The sequence below is a fragment of the Salvia hispanica genome, chromosome 1, assembly GCF_023119035.1.
Source record: "Salvia hispanica cultivar TCC Black 2014 chromosome 1, UniMelb_Shisp_WGS_1.0, whole genome shotgun sequence".
NCBI lineage: Eukaryota > Viridiplantae > Streptophyta > Magnoliopsida > Lamiales > Lamiaceae > Salvia > Salvia hispanica.
In genome coordinates this window covers 32,734,705-32,748,454 of record NC_062965.1, presented here as the reverse complement: position 1 = coordinate 32,748,454, position 13,750 = coordinate 32,734,705, and the positions used below count along the sequence as shown (strand labels likewise).

General features: G+C 34.5%; 3 protein-coding genes across 6 annotated transcripts; 1 reads left to right on the top strand and 2 right to left on the bottom strand.

Annotated features, from left to right (window-relative positions):
* Positions 1-678: 678 nt before the first annotated feature.
* Positions 679-2,269, bottom strand: LOC125207929 (40S ribosomal protein S23-like). The gene is made up of 4 exons (XM_048107453.1): positions 2,141-2,269; positions 1,305-1,460; positions 1,079-1,205; positions 679-980 (listed from the first exon to the last, which is right to left on the bottom strand). Exons 1-4 carry the CDS (start codon positions 2,143-2,145, stop codon positions 840-842), a joined length of 429 nt encoding a protein of 142 aa, XP_047963410.1. The 5' UTR covers positions 2,146-2,269; the 3' UTR covers positions 679-839.
* A 2,378-nt stretch (positions 2,270-4,647) lies between these two features.
* LOC125194645 (FBD-associated F-box protein At3g52670-like) lies at positions 4,648-5,809 on the top strand. Its single transcript, XM_048092893.1, has 2 exons — positions 4,648-5,478; positions 5,552-5,809. Exons 1-2 carry the CDS (start codon positions 4,648-4,650, stop codon positions 5,807-5,809), a joined length of 1,089 nt encoding a protein of 362 aa, XP_047948850.1.
* Positions 5,810-6,233: 424 nt separating this feature from the next.
* LOC125202344 (interactor of constitutive active ROPs 2, chloroplastic) lies at positions 6,234-10,157 on the bottom strand. 4 transcript variants are annotated; one of them, XM_048100726.1, is made up of 4 exons: positions 9,945-10,157; positions 8,906-8,992; positions 8,500-8,671; positions 6,234-8,200 (listed from the first exon to the last, which is right to left on the bottom strand). In XM_048100726.1, exons 2-4 carry the CDS (start codon positions 8,923-8,925, stop codon positions 6,569-6,571), a joined length of 1,824 nt encoding a protein of 607 aa, XP_047956683.1. In that variant the 5' UTR covers positions 8,926-8,992; positions 9,945-10,157; the 3' UTR covers positions 6,234-6,568. The 4 variants fall into 4 exon arrangements, with proteins under 4 accessions (XP_047956683.1, XP_047956686.1, XP_047956685.1 ...); XM_048100729.1 differs by having other exon boundaries at positions 8,906-8,985; XM_048100728.1 differs by lacking the exon at positions 9,945-10,157 and adding an exon at positions 9,247-9,263.
* Between the last annotated feature and the right edge of the window lie 3,593 nt (positions 10,158-13,750).

Here is a 13,750-nt window from a genome sequence, read left to right as displayed (position 1 = left end):
GTGTGGTTCATGAGATTCAATCCCACAATTCAATCCTATATGGATAATCATGAGATAATTAGTCATGACTAACCTCCTATGACTAAAATAATCTCACAATTCAATCTTAGACTGTATCTTGGCACAGCGGTAGTGTATTTTGTTTCATAAGATTAAATCTCACAACTTAATCCTTAATATGCAGTGTATTTGTTTCATATGATTGAATCTCACAACTTAATCCTTAAATATGTAGTGTATTTGTTTCATAAGATTGAATCCCATAACTTAATCCTAGATATATAATCAATGATAATTAGTTATAGTCATCTCCTCTAACTAAAAAAATCTCATAATTTAATCCTTGAAATTATCATATGATAATTAGTCATGACAATCAAACACCCCCTCCTATTAAAATAATCACACACTTCAAATCCTAGACTAATTATATATGATAATTAATCATGACAACCAAACACCTCTGCTAACTAAACTAATTGCACATATTAATCCGCAACCAATTAAATCATAAAGCTTGTAGAAACTGTAGCAGAAAACTCATAAGCTTATTTTAAAGTTGCTAAACTTGACACTGAACTAGAAAACTGATCTGAATTATTTGAGAAATATTTCACAATCTAAAGTCTAATTCCATTCACGGGAATTCGAAGAATTCTTTAGTATGTTAAAAAATAGTTCAAACTAATAATACCCGATAAATTCACTGAGAACTTGTGTTCATGAACTATAACACATAACAAAACAGAAGTTTTGACATCAATTAAAGAAAGAAGAACAAAAGGATGAGCAAAAACAAAGTTTCAGCCATGGATCAAAACTTATGAAGCAAAATCGCTCTAAGACCTAGGCTTCTCTTTCTTTTCCTTGAAAAGGGCAAGGAGGGAAACACCTGATACTTTCACAACCTTAAATCTAACACCAGGAATATCTCCGACGGCATGACCCTTTCTTCCAAATCCGGCAATCAATACTTCATCCTGTAAGTAGAAAGGAAAAAAATGTTGAAAGTTTAGTTCAAGAAAATTAAGAACAATGAGAATCCACAAAACTATAGCAACTGGCAATTGGAACGCACGTTTTCTTCGATGTAGTTCAGGCAACCATCGTTAGGGACGAAAGCAGCAATCTTCTTTCCATTCTTAATGAGCTGAACTCTAGCACATTTACGGATGGCAGAGTTAGGCTGCTTAGCTTCAATGCCTCTGCAAACATGGACATAGATAAAGACATGTTATTTTCAATTCTTTTACAACAGTTTATATGTAGAATAAACGTATTTGACTTCATATATGAAATCTCACATCTTCTCAAGCACAATGCCCTTAGCATGAGAGGATCCGGCGAATGGTTTTTTCCATTCATTTCCAAGGTGAGACTTCTTGTATGACTTGTCAGCCCACCGCTGGGTTCTGCGATGAGACTTGAGCTTGCGCCCAGCTCCCATTCCACGTGTCTTCCTATAAAATGGTTACTAATCAGTTAATTTATGCTTGATAATATAGTATTTAGTTGAGAATTGCTTTGGATAAAAAGAGATAGGACCCACAACAAAAATATGTCTAATTTGGCTAATCTTTAGAGAATGATCCTTCTGTATCAAACTATGATCATTGTAAAGTGTAAACATAAACCAGTCAATTTCATGTGAGCTTGACTTGAATGATACTACTAATTATCTATCTGACGAAGATTGATTCTGGACCAAAAGTTCCAATCTCACAAGAATCCACATAGATAACTTGCCAATTCAAAGAGTTAATCAACTATAACACAAAAGGAACCTAAGAAATCCTCTGATAACATACTCTTTTTCATTACGAGCTATGAATCAGATTATACATCTAAAACTAAAAGTTGGAGCCATGAAATTACTTTTGGAGATTTGAATGAACATCGACATCAACCACACTACCACACTCTATCCTAAACCACTTCTCATACACGCGAATTGAAATCGATTCAACAAACAGTAGCTAAATCATTGCAGACAAACCATAAATAGCCAAACTGAGCAAAAGCTGCTCCAAAGAGCGAAAAGCTAAATCAACAAATATTTCAGAAGAACACGGCTAAATAGCAGGAGAATCACGAAGGTAAATCAGCTACAAATTGGCGAAGAAGATGAATTAACACATACCCCATTGTTGGTGAGTCGTGAAAACGTAGGAACAGATAAAAGCGCCGGAGACGAAGAGTGTGGGCGAGTGGCGTAAAACCCTAATTAGATGAGTTTATAAATAGGGCTCACTTTTTTCTAAGCCCAATATATGGAGACTTTTTTGTTGGGCCTTATTACAATTGGGATTTTGGAAAACGTATACATTTTTTATTTATGTGATGTAATGTAATGAACTTTTACTTCCTCCGTCCCACGTTACTTGAGTCACTTCTTTTTCGCACTCGTTTTAAAAAAATAATACTCCATCCGTCCCGTTTAAGATGACACGTTTTCCTTTTTAGTTTGTCCCAATGTTTTAAAAACCGGACCGGACCGGCTGGTTCGACCGGTCTGACCGCAAACCGGTAGGTAGTCCGGTCCGGTTCACTCCTTCAAACCACCAATGCATTGAACCGCTATGAACCGGCAGAACCGGCCGGCCGGACCGAATGGACCGTGAACCGGAAACCGGTTTAATATTGTTTTGTTTAAAAAATTTTAAAATTTGTTGTTGGTAGGAGTTGAACTCATGACCTCTCTTCTATATAAGAAGACCTCTACCACTCCACCACATGAGCTCATTGAACAATTTGAACATCAAATATTTTTATACATTAACCATTAAATTTTTTACTACAAAAACTAATAATTCATTTTAATTTTATATTCTTTAATATAATGGTTAATTATAATATAAAATAATTATCATCCTCTATATTTTAATGATGCTCTAGTTACCATCTATATTATTATTTGTATCATATAAGATTCATTATTTACTATAAATAATTTTTTTATATTACATACTTAATTTATATACCCTAGCTATTGACATCAATGAATATTTTTATCTAAACTTAATACCTAATTCGTATTTAATTATAATATTATTTTACGAAATAAATTTTCTTAAATTAATAAACATCATCTATTTTAATACATAAAAATATTAAATTTCTTAATAATATTTAATATGTGTGTTTATTATATATTCCGGTTCAACCAATGGTTCGACTAGTGAACCGGTTCAACCAGTGAACCAGTAACGACGCCGGTTCGCCGGCCGGTCCGATTTTTAAAACATTGGTTTGTCCCAACCAAGATGACACATTTCATTTTTTGGAAACTTTCTCTCTCTAATTAATACACTCAACCACTTTTTACCACCCCTATTAAAATATTTACCTTTCTTTCTCTCTCTATTTTAATACTTTCACTCATCTTTTCTTTCTCCAATTAAACACATTAACCAATTACTCCTAAAACCCCGTGCCGGCTAAGAAATGCGTCATCTTAGCCAGGACGGAGGGAGTAATAAATATTTAGAGTGGAGAAAAAATAAAATAAAAAAGAGAATACTATAGTTAAGACTCTTCTCTACATTATTCTCTCTCTTACTTTTCTTTCTCTCCACTTTAACTATTTATTATTATTTTTTCAAAACGAGTGCAAAAAAGAAATGACTCAAGTAACGTGGGACAGAGGGAGTAGATTTTACGCCGAATATTCGATCCGAACTAACCGAAATTTATATTTGACTCAATTTTTAGGTTTTCAGTTCAATTCATTTTAAATTTTGGGGAAATTTTGATTTTTCGATTTAGTTCGGATGTATAATAACTGAATTTATTGTTATAGTACTAGTATATAATTACACCATTATGCCTAAAACAAACTCTTTTTGTATGGTTTATACGTAGTATAACATTATTTATATTTTATGAAAATTGTAATGTATTGGATATGTTAATTGGTAGATACCATATTTTTTTATGTTAATTTTAGAAAACTAATTTTCTAATTTTAGGTTTTCCGGTTTTGTTAGGATATATTTCTCAGTTCGGGTTCAGATTTTGTAGTTCAGATTCCAGTTTTGCATATTTTTAAAATATATTTGTGCAGTTTTGATTTTACAATTCGGATAGATTTTTATAGTTTGGATTTCAACTTTTTAAGTAACTTTTCAGTTCGGTTTTAATTTGCACGAAATTTCAATCTTTTGATTCAGTTTGGGCAAAATACTAAACCGAAAATTGAATACCCACTCCTAGTGTCCTCTGTGCATTGGCCTTGAGATATTTCTCATTCATCACAAAATGGGTATATACCACCAAATTAAACATTGAAAGAAGACAATGCAACATTTAAAGGCTCCTTAATTAAACATTAACCCAAGTGATCACATACGTCATGATGTCTTTAAAGTTTACCGAAATATTATAGCCCATATCAAGAATCCTACCAAAACAAGAAAAAGGATATTTTTTTCAAATGTGGCAATGGAAACTTCTCTGCTACACATATCAAATGAAAAGAATAAAAGTACTAATTTACCTAAACTTTCCTATCTGCTATCCTTATTTCCTTACAATACTTAGTTGCCTAAATTACAAATATTATTAAAATATTTGATTTATTTTTCTCTCCAATTATATAATCTCGTCCCATAAGAACAAACTTAGGTTTGCTATTGAAATCTGTCTCTGATGGAGGAAGACAAAATGAGCCAACTCCCTGATGATATTCTTCTACTCATCCTCGATAAAACCGACATATTTGAAGCCGTTAAAACCAGCATTCTCTCCCATAGATGGAAAAACCTATGGCGTCTCCTCCCCAGCCTCCGCTTCCACCACTGCCGCTCTGAGTTAGTTTCCCAATTGCTCTCTCACCGCGAAGCCACATCCACATCCGCCGTCCACGACTTCCACCTCTCATCACTCGACACCGACACCGACACCGAATTCATGGAGGAATGCGTGCTCTACGCCACCAGTCACGGCGTTCAATCCCTCCGCCTCCACTCCAAATGCACAATAACGCTTCCGCAAGCGTTTATCTCGTGCACGACGCTGCGGGAGCTCCAGCTCACGCAGTTGCACAGCTCGGTTGAACTACCTGGACGCTTATCTTTGCCAAATTTGAAAACCTTCCATCTTGAAACACATTTGTTTTTCAACGATGAACACTACAACATGGAGCCTTTTTCCGGCCTTCCGGAGCTGGAGAAGCTCACTATCATCGGATATTGTTTTCCGATTGATGGCCTTGTTATAAAGGCGCCAAAGCTTAGGGTTCTTGAAATCGCTGAATCGCCTAAAGTTAAAGAGATTTATACTCCGTTGCTTACCTCGTTTAGATATGAGTCTTACGAGGCTTGGGAGTGTGCGAATGTGAATCTCCCCATGTTGGAACATGTCTATTTAGACATTCATGAGACTCGTTACTGTCTCAATTTTGTGCATCAGAACTTTGTTCGGATGCTTCACCAATTTGGAAATGCCTCCACCGTTTTTTTAACTTTGGACACTCTCAAGGTAACTTAATTTCTTGCTTAAATTATGTGTATGTATGCATATATATATGTAATGGTTGTTTTGAAACATATAGGTTCTCGAACGCAATGGTGGTCCCTTTGAGCAAACTCCTTCCCCATTTCCCAACATGAAATGTCTTAAGGTGATGGAAGGACGTAACAGAATTACCAAATTGTATCGGGGAGTAATGAACTATTTGAGGGGGCCTTTGTATTGTAAAGTGGAGTTTTCATGTGGCGTGGATTTTGTTGAACAGATTTCCAATGAAGACAAAGACAAAGACAACTATGAAAAAAAAATTGCGGGCTCTAAAGACATTGGATTTACGTAATCAATTATTTTCACTAACTCAAAAATATTTGTTGCTCATTTTTCAGCTCGTACTTCTTTTATTATCTTCATCTTCCATGTTTCTTTTAGAGCACAATAATGTTTCGAAATCCTACAATTTCTTACAATTGGCATTTGTTTTTTACAGATTAATAATTATAGAAAAAAAATGTGCGATGAGGGTTTAAAAGCCCTTTTGGTGTGGAGGCAAACTTGGAACAATGTCCATAAGTATATGTAAATTTTCTAGACTTGATATTAAATGTAGAAATTTCAAATATCCCTTATTCTTAATTATAATATGGAATAAGGATCTTTAGTTACATTATAAATACACAAAATACTAAACCGAAAATTAAATTACATTGGCCTTGAGATATTTCTCATTCATCACAAAATGCAAAATCAATATAAATAAACATAACTTCAGAAATGTACTTGTATTTCAAAGATGAAGGGGTCTTAAACCAACTGATTACAAAATACAACAGCTCCAACAACTAACTAATAAACCATACAACAATTTTCCTCCAAAAACCAGCACAAATTGCAGGTTACACAAAATGGGATGAGAGAGAGAGAGAGTTCATAACAGGTGAGCATAACTATACAAGATTACTGCTGGTAACTGTCTGCATTAGTTCTCCTGCAAATTTCAGACAAGAATAAACCTAAAAAAGTCACAAATGGATCTGATCAAGAACGCATTCAATTATTTAGGACAATGAAATGAAACCATAAAGAGCTTTAGTTGTGTTGTCTACTTCTGCCCTTTCTTCAACAACACACCAATTTTCTTCAGCATGTTCCCATTTTTCTTCTTAGGGGACTCATCATCTGTATCTTCTGAGTAAGGCAGCCCTAACTTGCCACCAATTGTGTGGTAGTCCAAGGATCCTGTCCTTTCGACGTACTTCCCATTGTTGTTGCCATTGGAGAGCATGGCGGCAGCTGCCTCAGCCGCCTTCCTCCACTGGTCTGACTGCACCTTCAACCTCCTTAATTCAGCCTCCATCTCAGAGTTTGCAGCCTGAGCAGCATCGAGCTCTTCAGTGACCCTCGTGGTTCTTCTGCAGCTTTTATCGGCTTCTTCAGTTAGGTGCCCGAGCTTCATCAGGGCCTCTTGTTCAGCTGCTCTTGCTGCCTCTGTTGAAGCAAGGGCCTCGTCGTTTGCCTTGTTTTTCTCCACCTCCCTTTTCAAGATCTCGGATTTGAGCATCTTGTTTTCTTCAGTGATGCTTTGGAGCTGTGTCTCCATCTCTGACAAGCTTGCTTTCAGATCTTCTAGGCCGGATTCTGAATTGTTTAACTCGATTCCAACATTCTTTTCTTTCACATCAAGATTCAGCAAGTTGTTGTTGTCCAATGGAACACTTTGCAATGCCTGTTCCTTTTCCATCAGTTTTTCCTTTAACTCTTCAATCTCAACTTGGGATTCTCTCAACCTTTCCGCCAATTCGGATTCTTTCTTCAGCGATTCTGATTTCGAGTGCTTCACTAGCTCGTACGCATCTCTAATCTGCAACGTGCTCTGGAGGTACTGATCTTGATATCTTTTTTCAGCTGCTTCAAGGGCGTCCCTCAACTCTGCTGATTCGCGTTTCAGACTATCAACCTCGTGCTCCAACATCTCTGCCTGCTCATGTTTATCCCCATTTTCACACAAGGACTTAGCATCACTTTCACTTTTAGCAAGATCAGCCCGGAGTTTGCTGGCAAGTTCCTCAAGTGTATTTGCTTTGTTTTTCGACTGATCTAGCTCAGCCAGCAACGAGCTGTAGGATTCCCTGACGTTGTCATGCTCCAACCGCAGAGCTTCCTCTGTAGTCTTGACAACTTCCAGCAGCATTTGAGCTTTGCCAACTTCCTCCATGGCCTGAGCTTCCGATTCTCTGCTATCATTCAACTGGTTCTTGAGATTCTCGACCAACTCGAGAGTTTCCGTAAGCTCGATTCTCAGGCTCTGAATCTCAGCATGAGCTGAGTCAGCATGCCTAGCATGAGAAGTTTGAGACTCAGTAACCCGATCTAGTTGAAGCTTTAGCTTCTGAATCTCGTTCAGTGCAGAAGCCAAGGCAGCAGAGTCCATCGAGTGCTGCTTCTGAACAGCCTCCAGTTCTGACTGCCAAACTCTGTCTCGGTCTTGAGAAACCTTACGTAGCTCTTGTAGTCGAGCTTCCTCAGAGTCGGAGAGTTCCTTCAGTTGGTTCTGAGTTTCTTCGAGTTTAGCTGACATAGCTGCAAGCTGCTTCTTAGCTTCCTCCGCCTCCTGCTGAGCCTTCCTCTTCCATGACTCGGAAGAGCTCAGCTGCTCCTTCGCCCTTTTCAGCTCATCCTGCAGCTGAGCCAGCTGAGGCTCCAATTCAGACACTCTGCTCGGTGCTCTCTTTTTCTAAGACGTGACAAATATGGATCATAATTAACATTAAGAAAAGGACAACAATAGATCTATGTCAAGAGTTTATGCACAAGGATGCAAAGGCCAGCTAGCATGTAATGACAAAAAGTTGCAACTAACTGCACCTAAAGATATCATTACAATCATCAGTGGCTGATTACCACTCACCAGCAAAGATAATTAGATAAATAAAGGCATATTACTACTTGCAGATTAAAATCTAAATACTTGCACCTTTTCATCAAACTAAACGTGTCCTTAAATGAAATTTGATTCTCCATTCGACATGTTACCTCTATTGCTGGGCTTCGTGGAGATCGGCCAACAACTTTAGGACTTTTATCCTTAGGTGTTTTGCTCTTTGGTGAGGAAAACAAATCGGGATCTGATCCAGAAGTTTTGAGCTTCCGGGCTGTACGAGGTGTGGCAGGAGAAGGTTTTGGAGTGACATCGAGAGAACCAGGTCTGCACTCAAACAACACAACAATACCATCAAAGATGATGCTCTCAAATATAAGAATCAACCTCATCAAGCACAAGACAAACCAAAGTTCATTACAAAACATGTAAAATGAGAAGAATATTAAAATCGACAACAATGCTTTCACCACATCATATCCAATGGAACTTGTGTCCAATAGTGCAAGCATCGAACGATGAAACTAGCGAAAAAGCATTAATAACATAAGCTTCAATTACCTCGATTTAGTGGTCTGCATATTGTATTATCTCAGCAGCGAAGAGGACAAAGCTAACTAAGGCTTGCCTGACTCAAGACTCTGCAATCTTTTTCAGAAAAATGCACATATGTAAGGATATATAAAACTCAGAAAATGCAGCCAATAGTAGTCTATTTTGAGTGAATTGGCCAACCAAAATACGGAAGAGAGAAGCAATACTATCCCTTCAAAGGAAAACCATAGAAACAACCTCCACTCCCACCAACCATACCCAAAATAAAAGGGAAAAAAAAGTGTGAAATTAGTAAAAAAGCAAAGAGACAACTGAAGTAACAGTCAGATCAGATATAAGATACCAACATCAAAGGCCAGTCTATCACTTTCCAAATTTCTTCCTTTATTTTCACTCCAGATGTTGAACAGTTTAAGGATAAAAACTGATAACAAAGTAACCCAAAATTCAGTAAAGTTACTATAAACCTACAGATTGTGAGGCAGATAGAATGTGATGCATATAAATTAAATTGCTTTATGATAAAAGGCAAGCAAATATATCAATTTTATTTTTTTTTCTAAATGGGAAAAAAGTTCTACACAAAAGCATAATACCATACACCTCATTAGAGGGGAGAGAGAGTTCCTAAAATGGCATAGCGCGCTATCATCAATGAGGTACTGAGTTGGCACATAGTATCAAGCATTTAATTCCAACTGTTTAGATCTGCCCAAGCAAATTTTTACAGCCCAAAAAAAATGCTAAACCAAATGAAAAATCAAGATCTACCACACACAATTTAACAACGTTTATGCTAAAAAGAACTCAAGTTGAATCCAGCAACGTTTGTTTGAATGCTTCAGCACCAACTCACACAACTAATTCTCCTCCCATTACAAAAAAAAATGAAAATTATTGCACAAGAACACAAAGATATGTACATTTCTAGCAAAAAAATGGAGTCTTGGAATAGAAATAGTTGTGGGGAAAGAAAAATAAGTGTTGGAAACAATATAAAGAAGCAAAAGTTTAGGCATTGTAGAATGCAAGGCGGAGGACTCACGAGTTGGAAGTTTGAAGTCTCTGCGTAGAGTTGATGTGGAGCACAAGTTCCGAGAAAAATGGTGAAAGGAAAAAGAGAGAAAAACCCTACAGTGAAGAGCTCGAGAGAGAGAAAGTTGGGTTCATTTTACATACACATTGTTCAATCAGTGCAGCCAGCCGTGATGCTGTTCCCAAGTCTCTCTCTCCTGGTTTGCTCTGTTTGAGTGAGAAATTTCCGAATTTGATGGTTTAATAAAATGACAAGTATATTTCGACGTGAATGCATATTTCTGTACTTGTTATATTATAATCATATTTAGGTACTTGGTCCTATTATAAGGATTATATAATGAGATTGGAAATAAATGTTGCTTCTTACAACGGTACAAATCACGATAACTAATTAGTAAGGGGTTGTACCAAATTAAAAAAAAAAAAAAAATCATTGTTTCGGAGTAAATTATTTTCATTGAGGATTAGTCCCATGTTAATTGACCCGGTTGACTTGGCACGTGTTTTAAAAATTGTAAATAAAAAAATGAGCGAAAAAAGTTAGTAGAATTTAAATCCTACTTTTATATATTAATTTTATAATAAAATATGATTGAACTGAGTTAATAGAATATATAGTTCATTATTTGGAGAGACTGATAAAAAAAAAATTTGATGTCAATTAATGGGGACAAAGGGAATAATATAGTACTCCGTATGAGAAAAAGTTCAGCCGTCTATAGACAGAAATTGAGCTAGTGGAGTTGAAATTGGAATTTAAGTCTTTAATTCTAAATTTAATTTAATGTTTGGTATGGTAAAATATTTAGATTTGGAATTAGTGATAGTTTCAATTTTACAATTTGAATTATATATAAAATAGTTTATAATTAAAATTTCAAATAGTTGAAAATTGAGCATATTCACACACTTCATATATCACATATAGTGTATATATAAAATGCAAACTTATACTATATTGTACAAATTCCAAATTCTTCAAAATAGCTTCAATACAATATCAACGCAATGTAAAATTTCAAGATTTTGGTGTCAACACAGTATCAACACAATATCAATACAACATCAATCCTTGACTACGTTGAAACTCCGTTGACATTTTCCTATTGATGTTTTTTTTTATCTGTTGACATTTTTCAATGGTCCAGATCATAGTTTGGAGTTTGTACAATATTTAGAGTTTGTATTTGATCACATTTCTATTTCAATTGTATCATTTTATAAGATTTGGAATTGAATTATAATTTAATTACTTTCATGTTGAGTTCCGTAGAATTCTAATTCTAGTTTAATTTCAATTTTGTGTGTCAAATGAACCTTTAGATTAGGCCTGCTTATTCGGCTGGTTCCGGTTCTAATCGGATCCGTTGACCGGTTTAAATTTTCATAAATCCTAGAACCGGAACCGGAACCGATCTGTTTCGATTTGGAACCGACCGGTTAAGAACCGGAACCAATGAGTAATTTTAATCCGAATTTATTTATAATTTTAAATAGTTCAATACTAAGAAAATACTAATAATCCGACATCTAGAAATATAACAAATAATACTTAAAAATCAAATAATCCATATATGGATAAGCGTGATGTTGGTCGGACTAGTTTATGTTAGCAATTCTTTTATAAAAAAAAATAGGAATTCTAAACTTTAGCACTTTTTTAAAAATTAAGTTTAAACATTGAATTTCATTTTCCCTTTTTTGGATAAACAAAATTTCAATGGAATTTCTAATACTAATTGATCTTGCTGTGACTTTTTAGTTTATAACGGAACAGTTAATAAATTATTCACAAACACGTTAAAATCGTACATTAAATGAATTGGTAGTACATAAATTTGTTATAAAGTTAAATTTCTATCATTTGATATGATTTTGTATTTGTATAAATTCTTTTGGAAATTAAAAACAAACTTATGATGTCCTACTCATTGTAGTTAGTTCATAAAAAATGGATTGGAGAAATAATTCTAGAATCAAAGTATCACGGTTTAAACATTTTAAATACTTCAAAAACAGAGCTCGCAAATCTAACACTATTGAAATCTAAAAACCACTCAATGCTTCAAATTATTTTACTTTAATTCAAAATTAATTCAATTAAATTATACTCCTTCTGTCCCCGATTAAGAGTCACATTTTTCCATTTCGGTCCGTCCTCAGTTAATAGTCACACTTCATTTTTACCATAAATAGTAAGTAGGTCTCACATTCCACTAACTCAATTCACTCACATTTTATTATAAAACCAATATAAAAAATGGGACCCACATTCCATTAACTTTTTCAACCAACTTTTCTTTACATTTCTCAAAACCCGTGTCCGGTCAAAGTGTGACTCCTAATCGGGGACGGAGGGAGTATTTATTAGTATTTTAAATTATAATAAAATAAAATTGAATTATAATCCGGTTCTCGGTTAGGAACCGGCTGGTTCCAGGATCGGTTCTGATTCCGATTAACCGAGAACCAGAGAACCGTTTAAGCATCCCTACTTTAGGTAAATTATCCGTTGATGATGGACAATTGATATGTTTTGGGCTTGTTTGATTATATAGATTAAACAAGAATGAATCTCGTAACGCTTTATAAATTGAGGTTAGATAGGTGAATAAGTAATGTATTCCCAAATGTAATAAGCTGAGTGTTTACGTAATTTATTTGATACTACTTCTTTAGAGAAGAGATACAAATTCTAAGAACGGAAAGAGATAGCGGAATGTGAGATGAATATTTATATATTAATCTTATAGAAATAAAATATAAATAAAATGGATTACTGTAATATTATGGAGTCTACCTATTATTTATAGTAAAAATACATCAAAACTCCTAATTGTGGACAAACTAAAATGGTAAATTGAGACGCGAGATTGAAGAAGTTTTTTTTGTAAAGTTTTGTATGGCAACCCACACACACTAGGGGGTTTTTACATGTACGTGGATGGATTAATACTATTTTGTAGTAGTTAACTTGACTTTTAATTATTCTATTTTAATAATTTATCAATTATTTTAAATTAATTTTATTATAAAATAAAATTCTATTTAAATAATTCTAAAAAGTCGTGTATGCCCAATTTTAATGTAACTCGGGCATTTTAGGCCAAGTATTGAAAACTTTTAATATGGCATGTAATATTTATTCAAAAAAATTGAATTTTGGGTTGGTAAGAGCAGTTCAATTATTGTTGGTGAGGCTCCTGAATCACGCGCCTTAAATTTGGAGTTTGAATATTGAATAATTTGATTTGGAGTTTGAATAGTATTGAATAATTTGATTTACAGATAGAGACAAAGTACAATTGCAGCATGAGATGGGGATGGAAGGTGGATTGGTAACAATTGAATCAGTTTCCAGCTATTTGGCTTTCTTTCCATATCTGTTTCATTATGCTTATATGCCATTAAATGTAAGGAGTAAAGCTAACTGGACTCATGTTAAAAAAAAGGAAAATGTTTTGGAGACGTAATGTCTCCAAGCCATAATGCTTAAAATGGTAAGTATATATTATATTATATTTTTAATTAAATTTATATTTTGTATATGTATTTTATTACCCCTATATTAATTTGTTTACTAAATACACCTATTTAAGGATATAAATTTTGATTATGCATAGATGATGCATGCATTTAATAACATGTTGCAATCATCTAATTGTTTAAAACATGATTTGATAACTTTTTTTATATATGCCCATTTTAATGCATTTACTTAAAGATATTTCTTTAAAATTTTAAATATTAATTTTGTTAGCTTTATAGATTTAGTGTACATTTTGTCTACAAATAAAATAAGATTTATCAGCA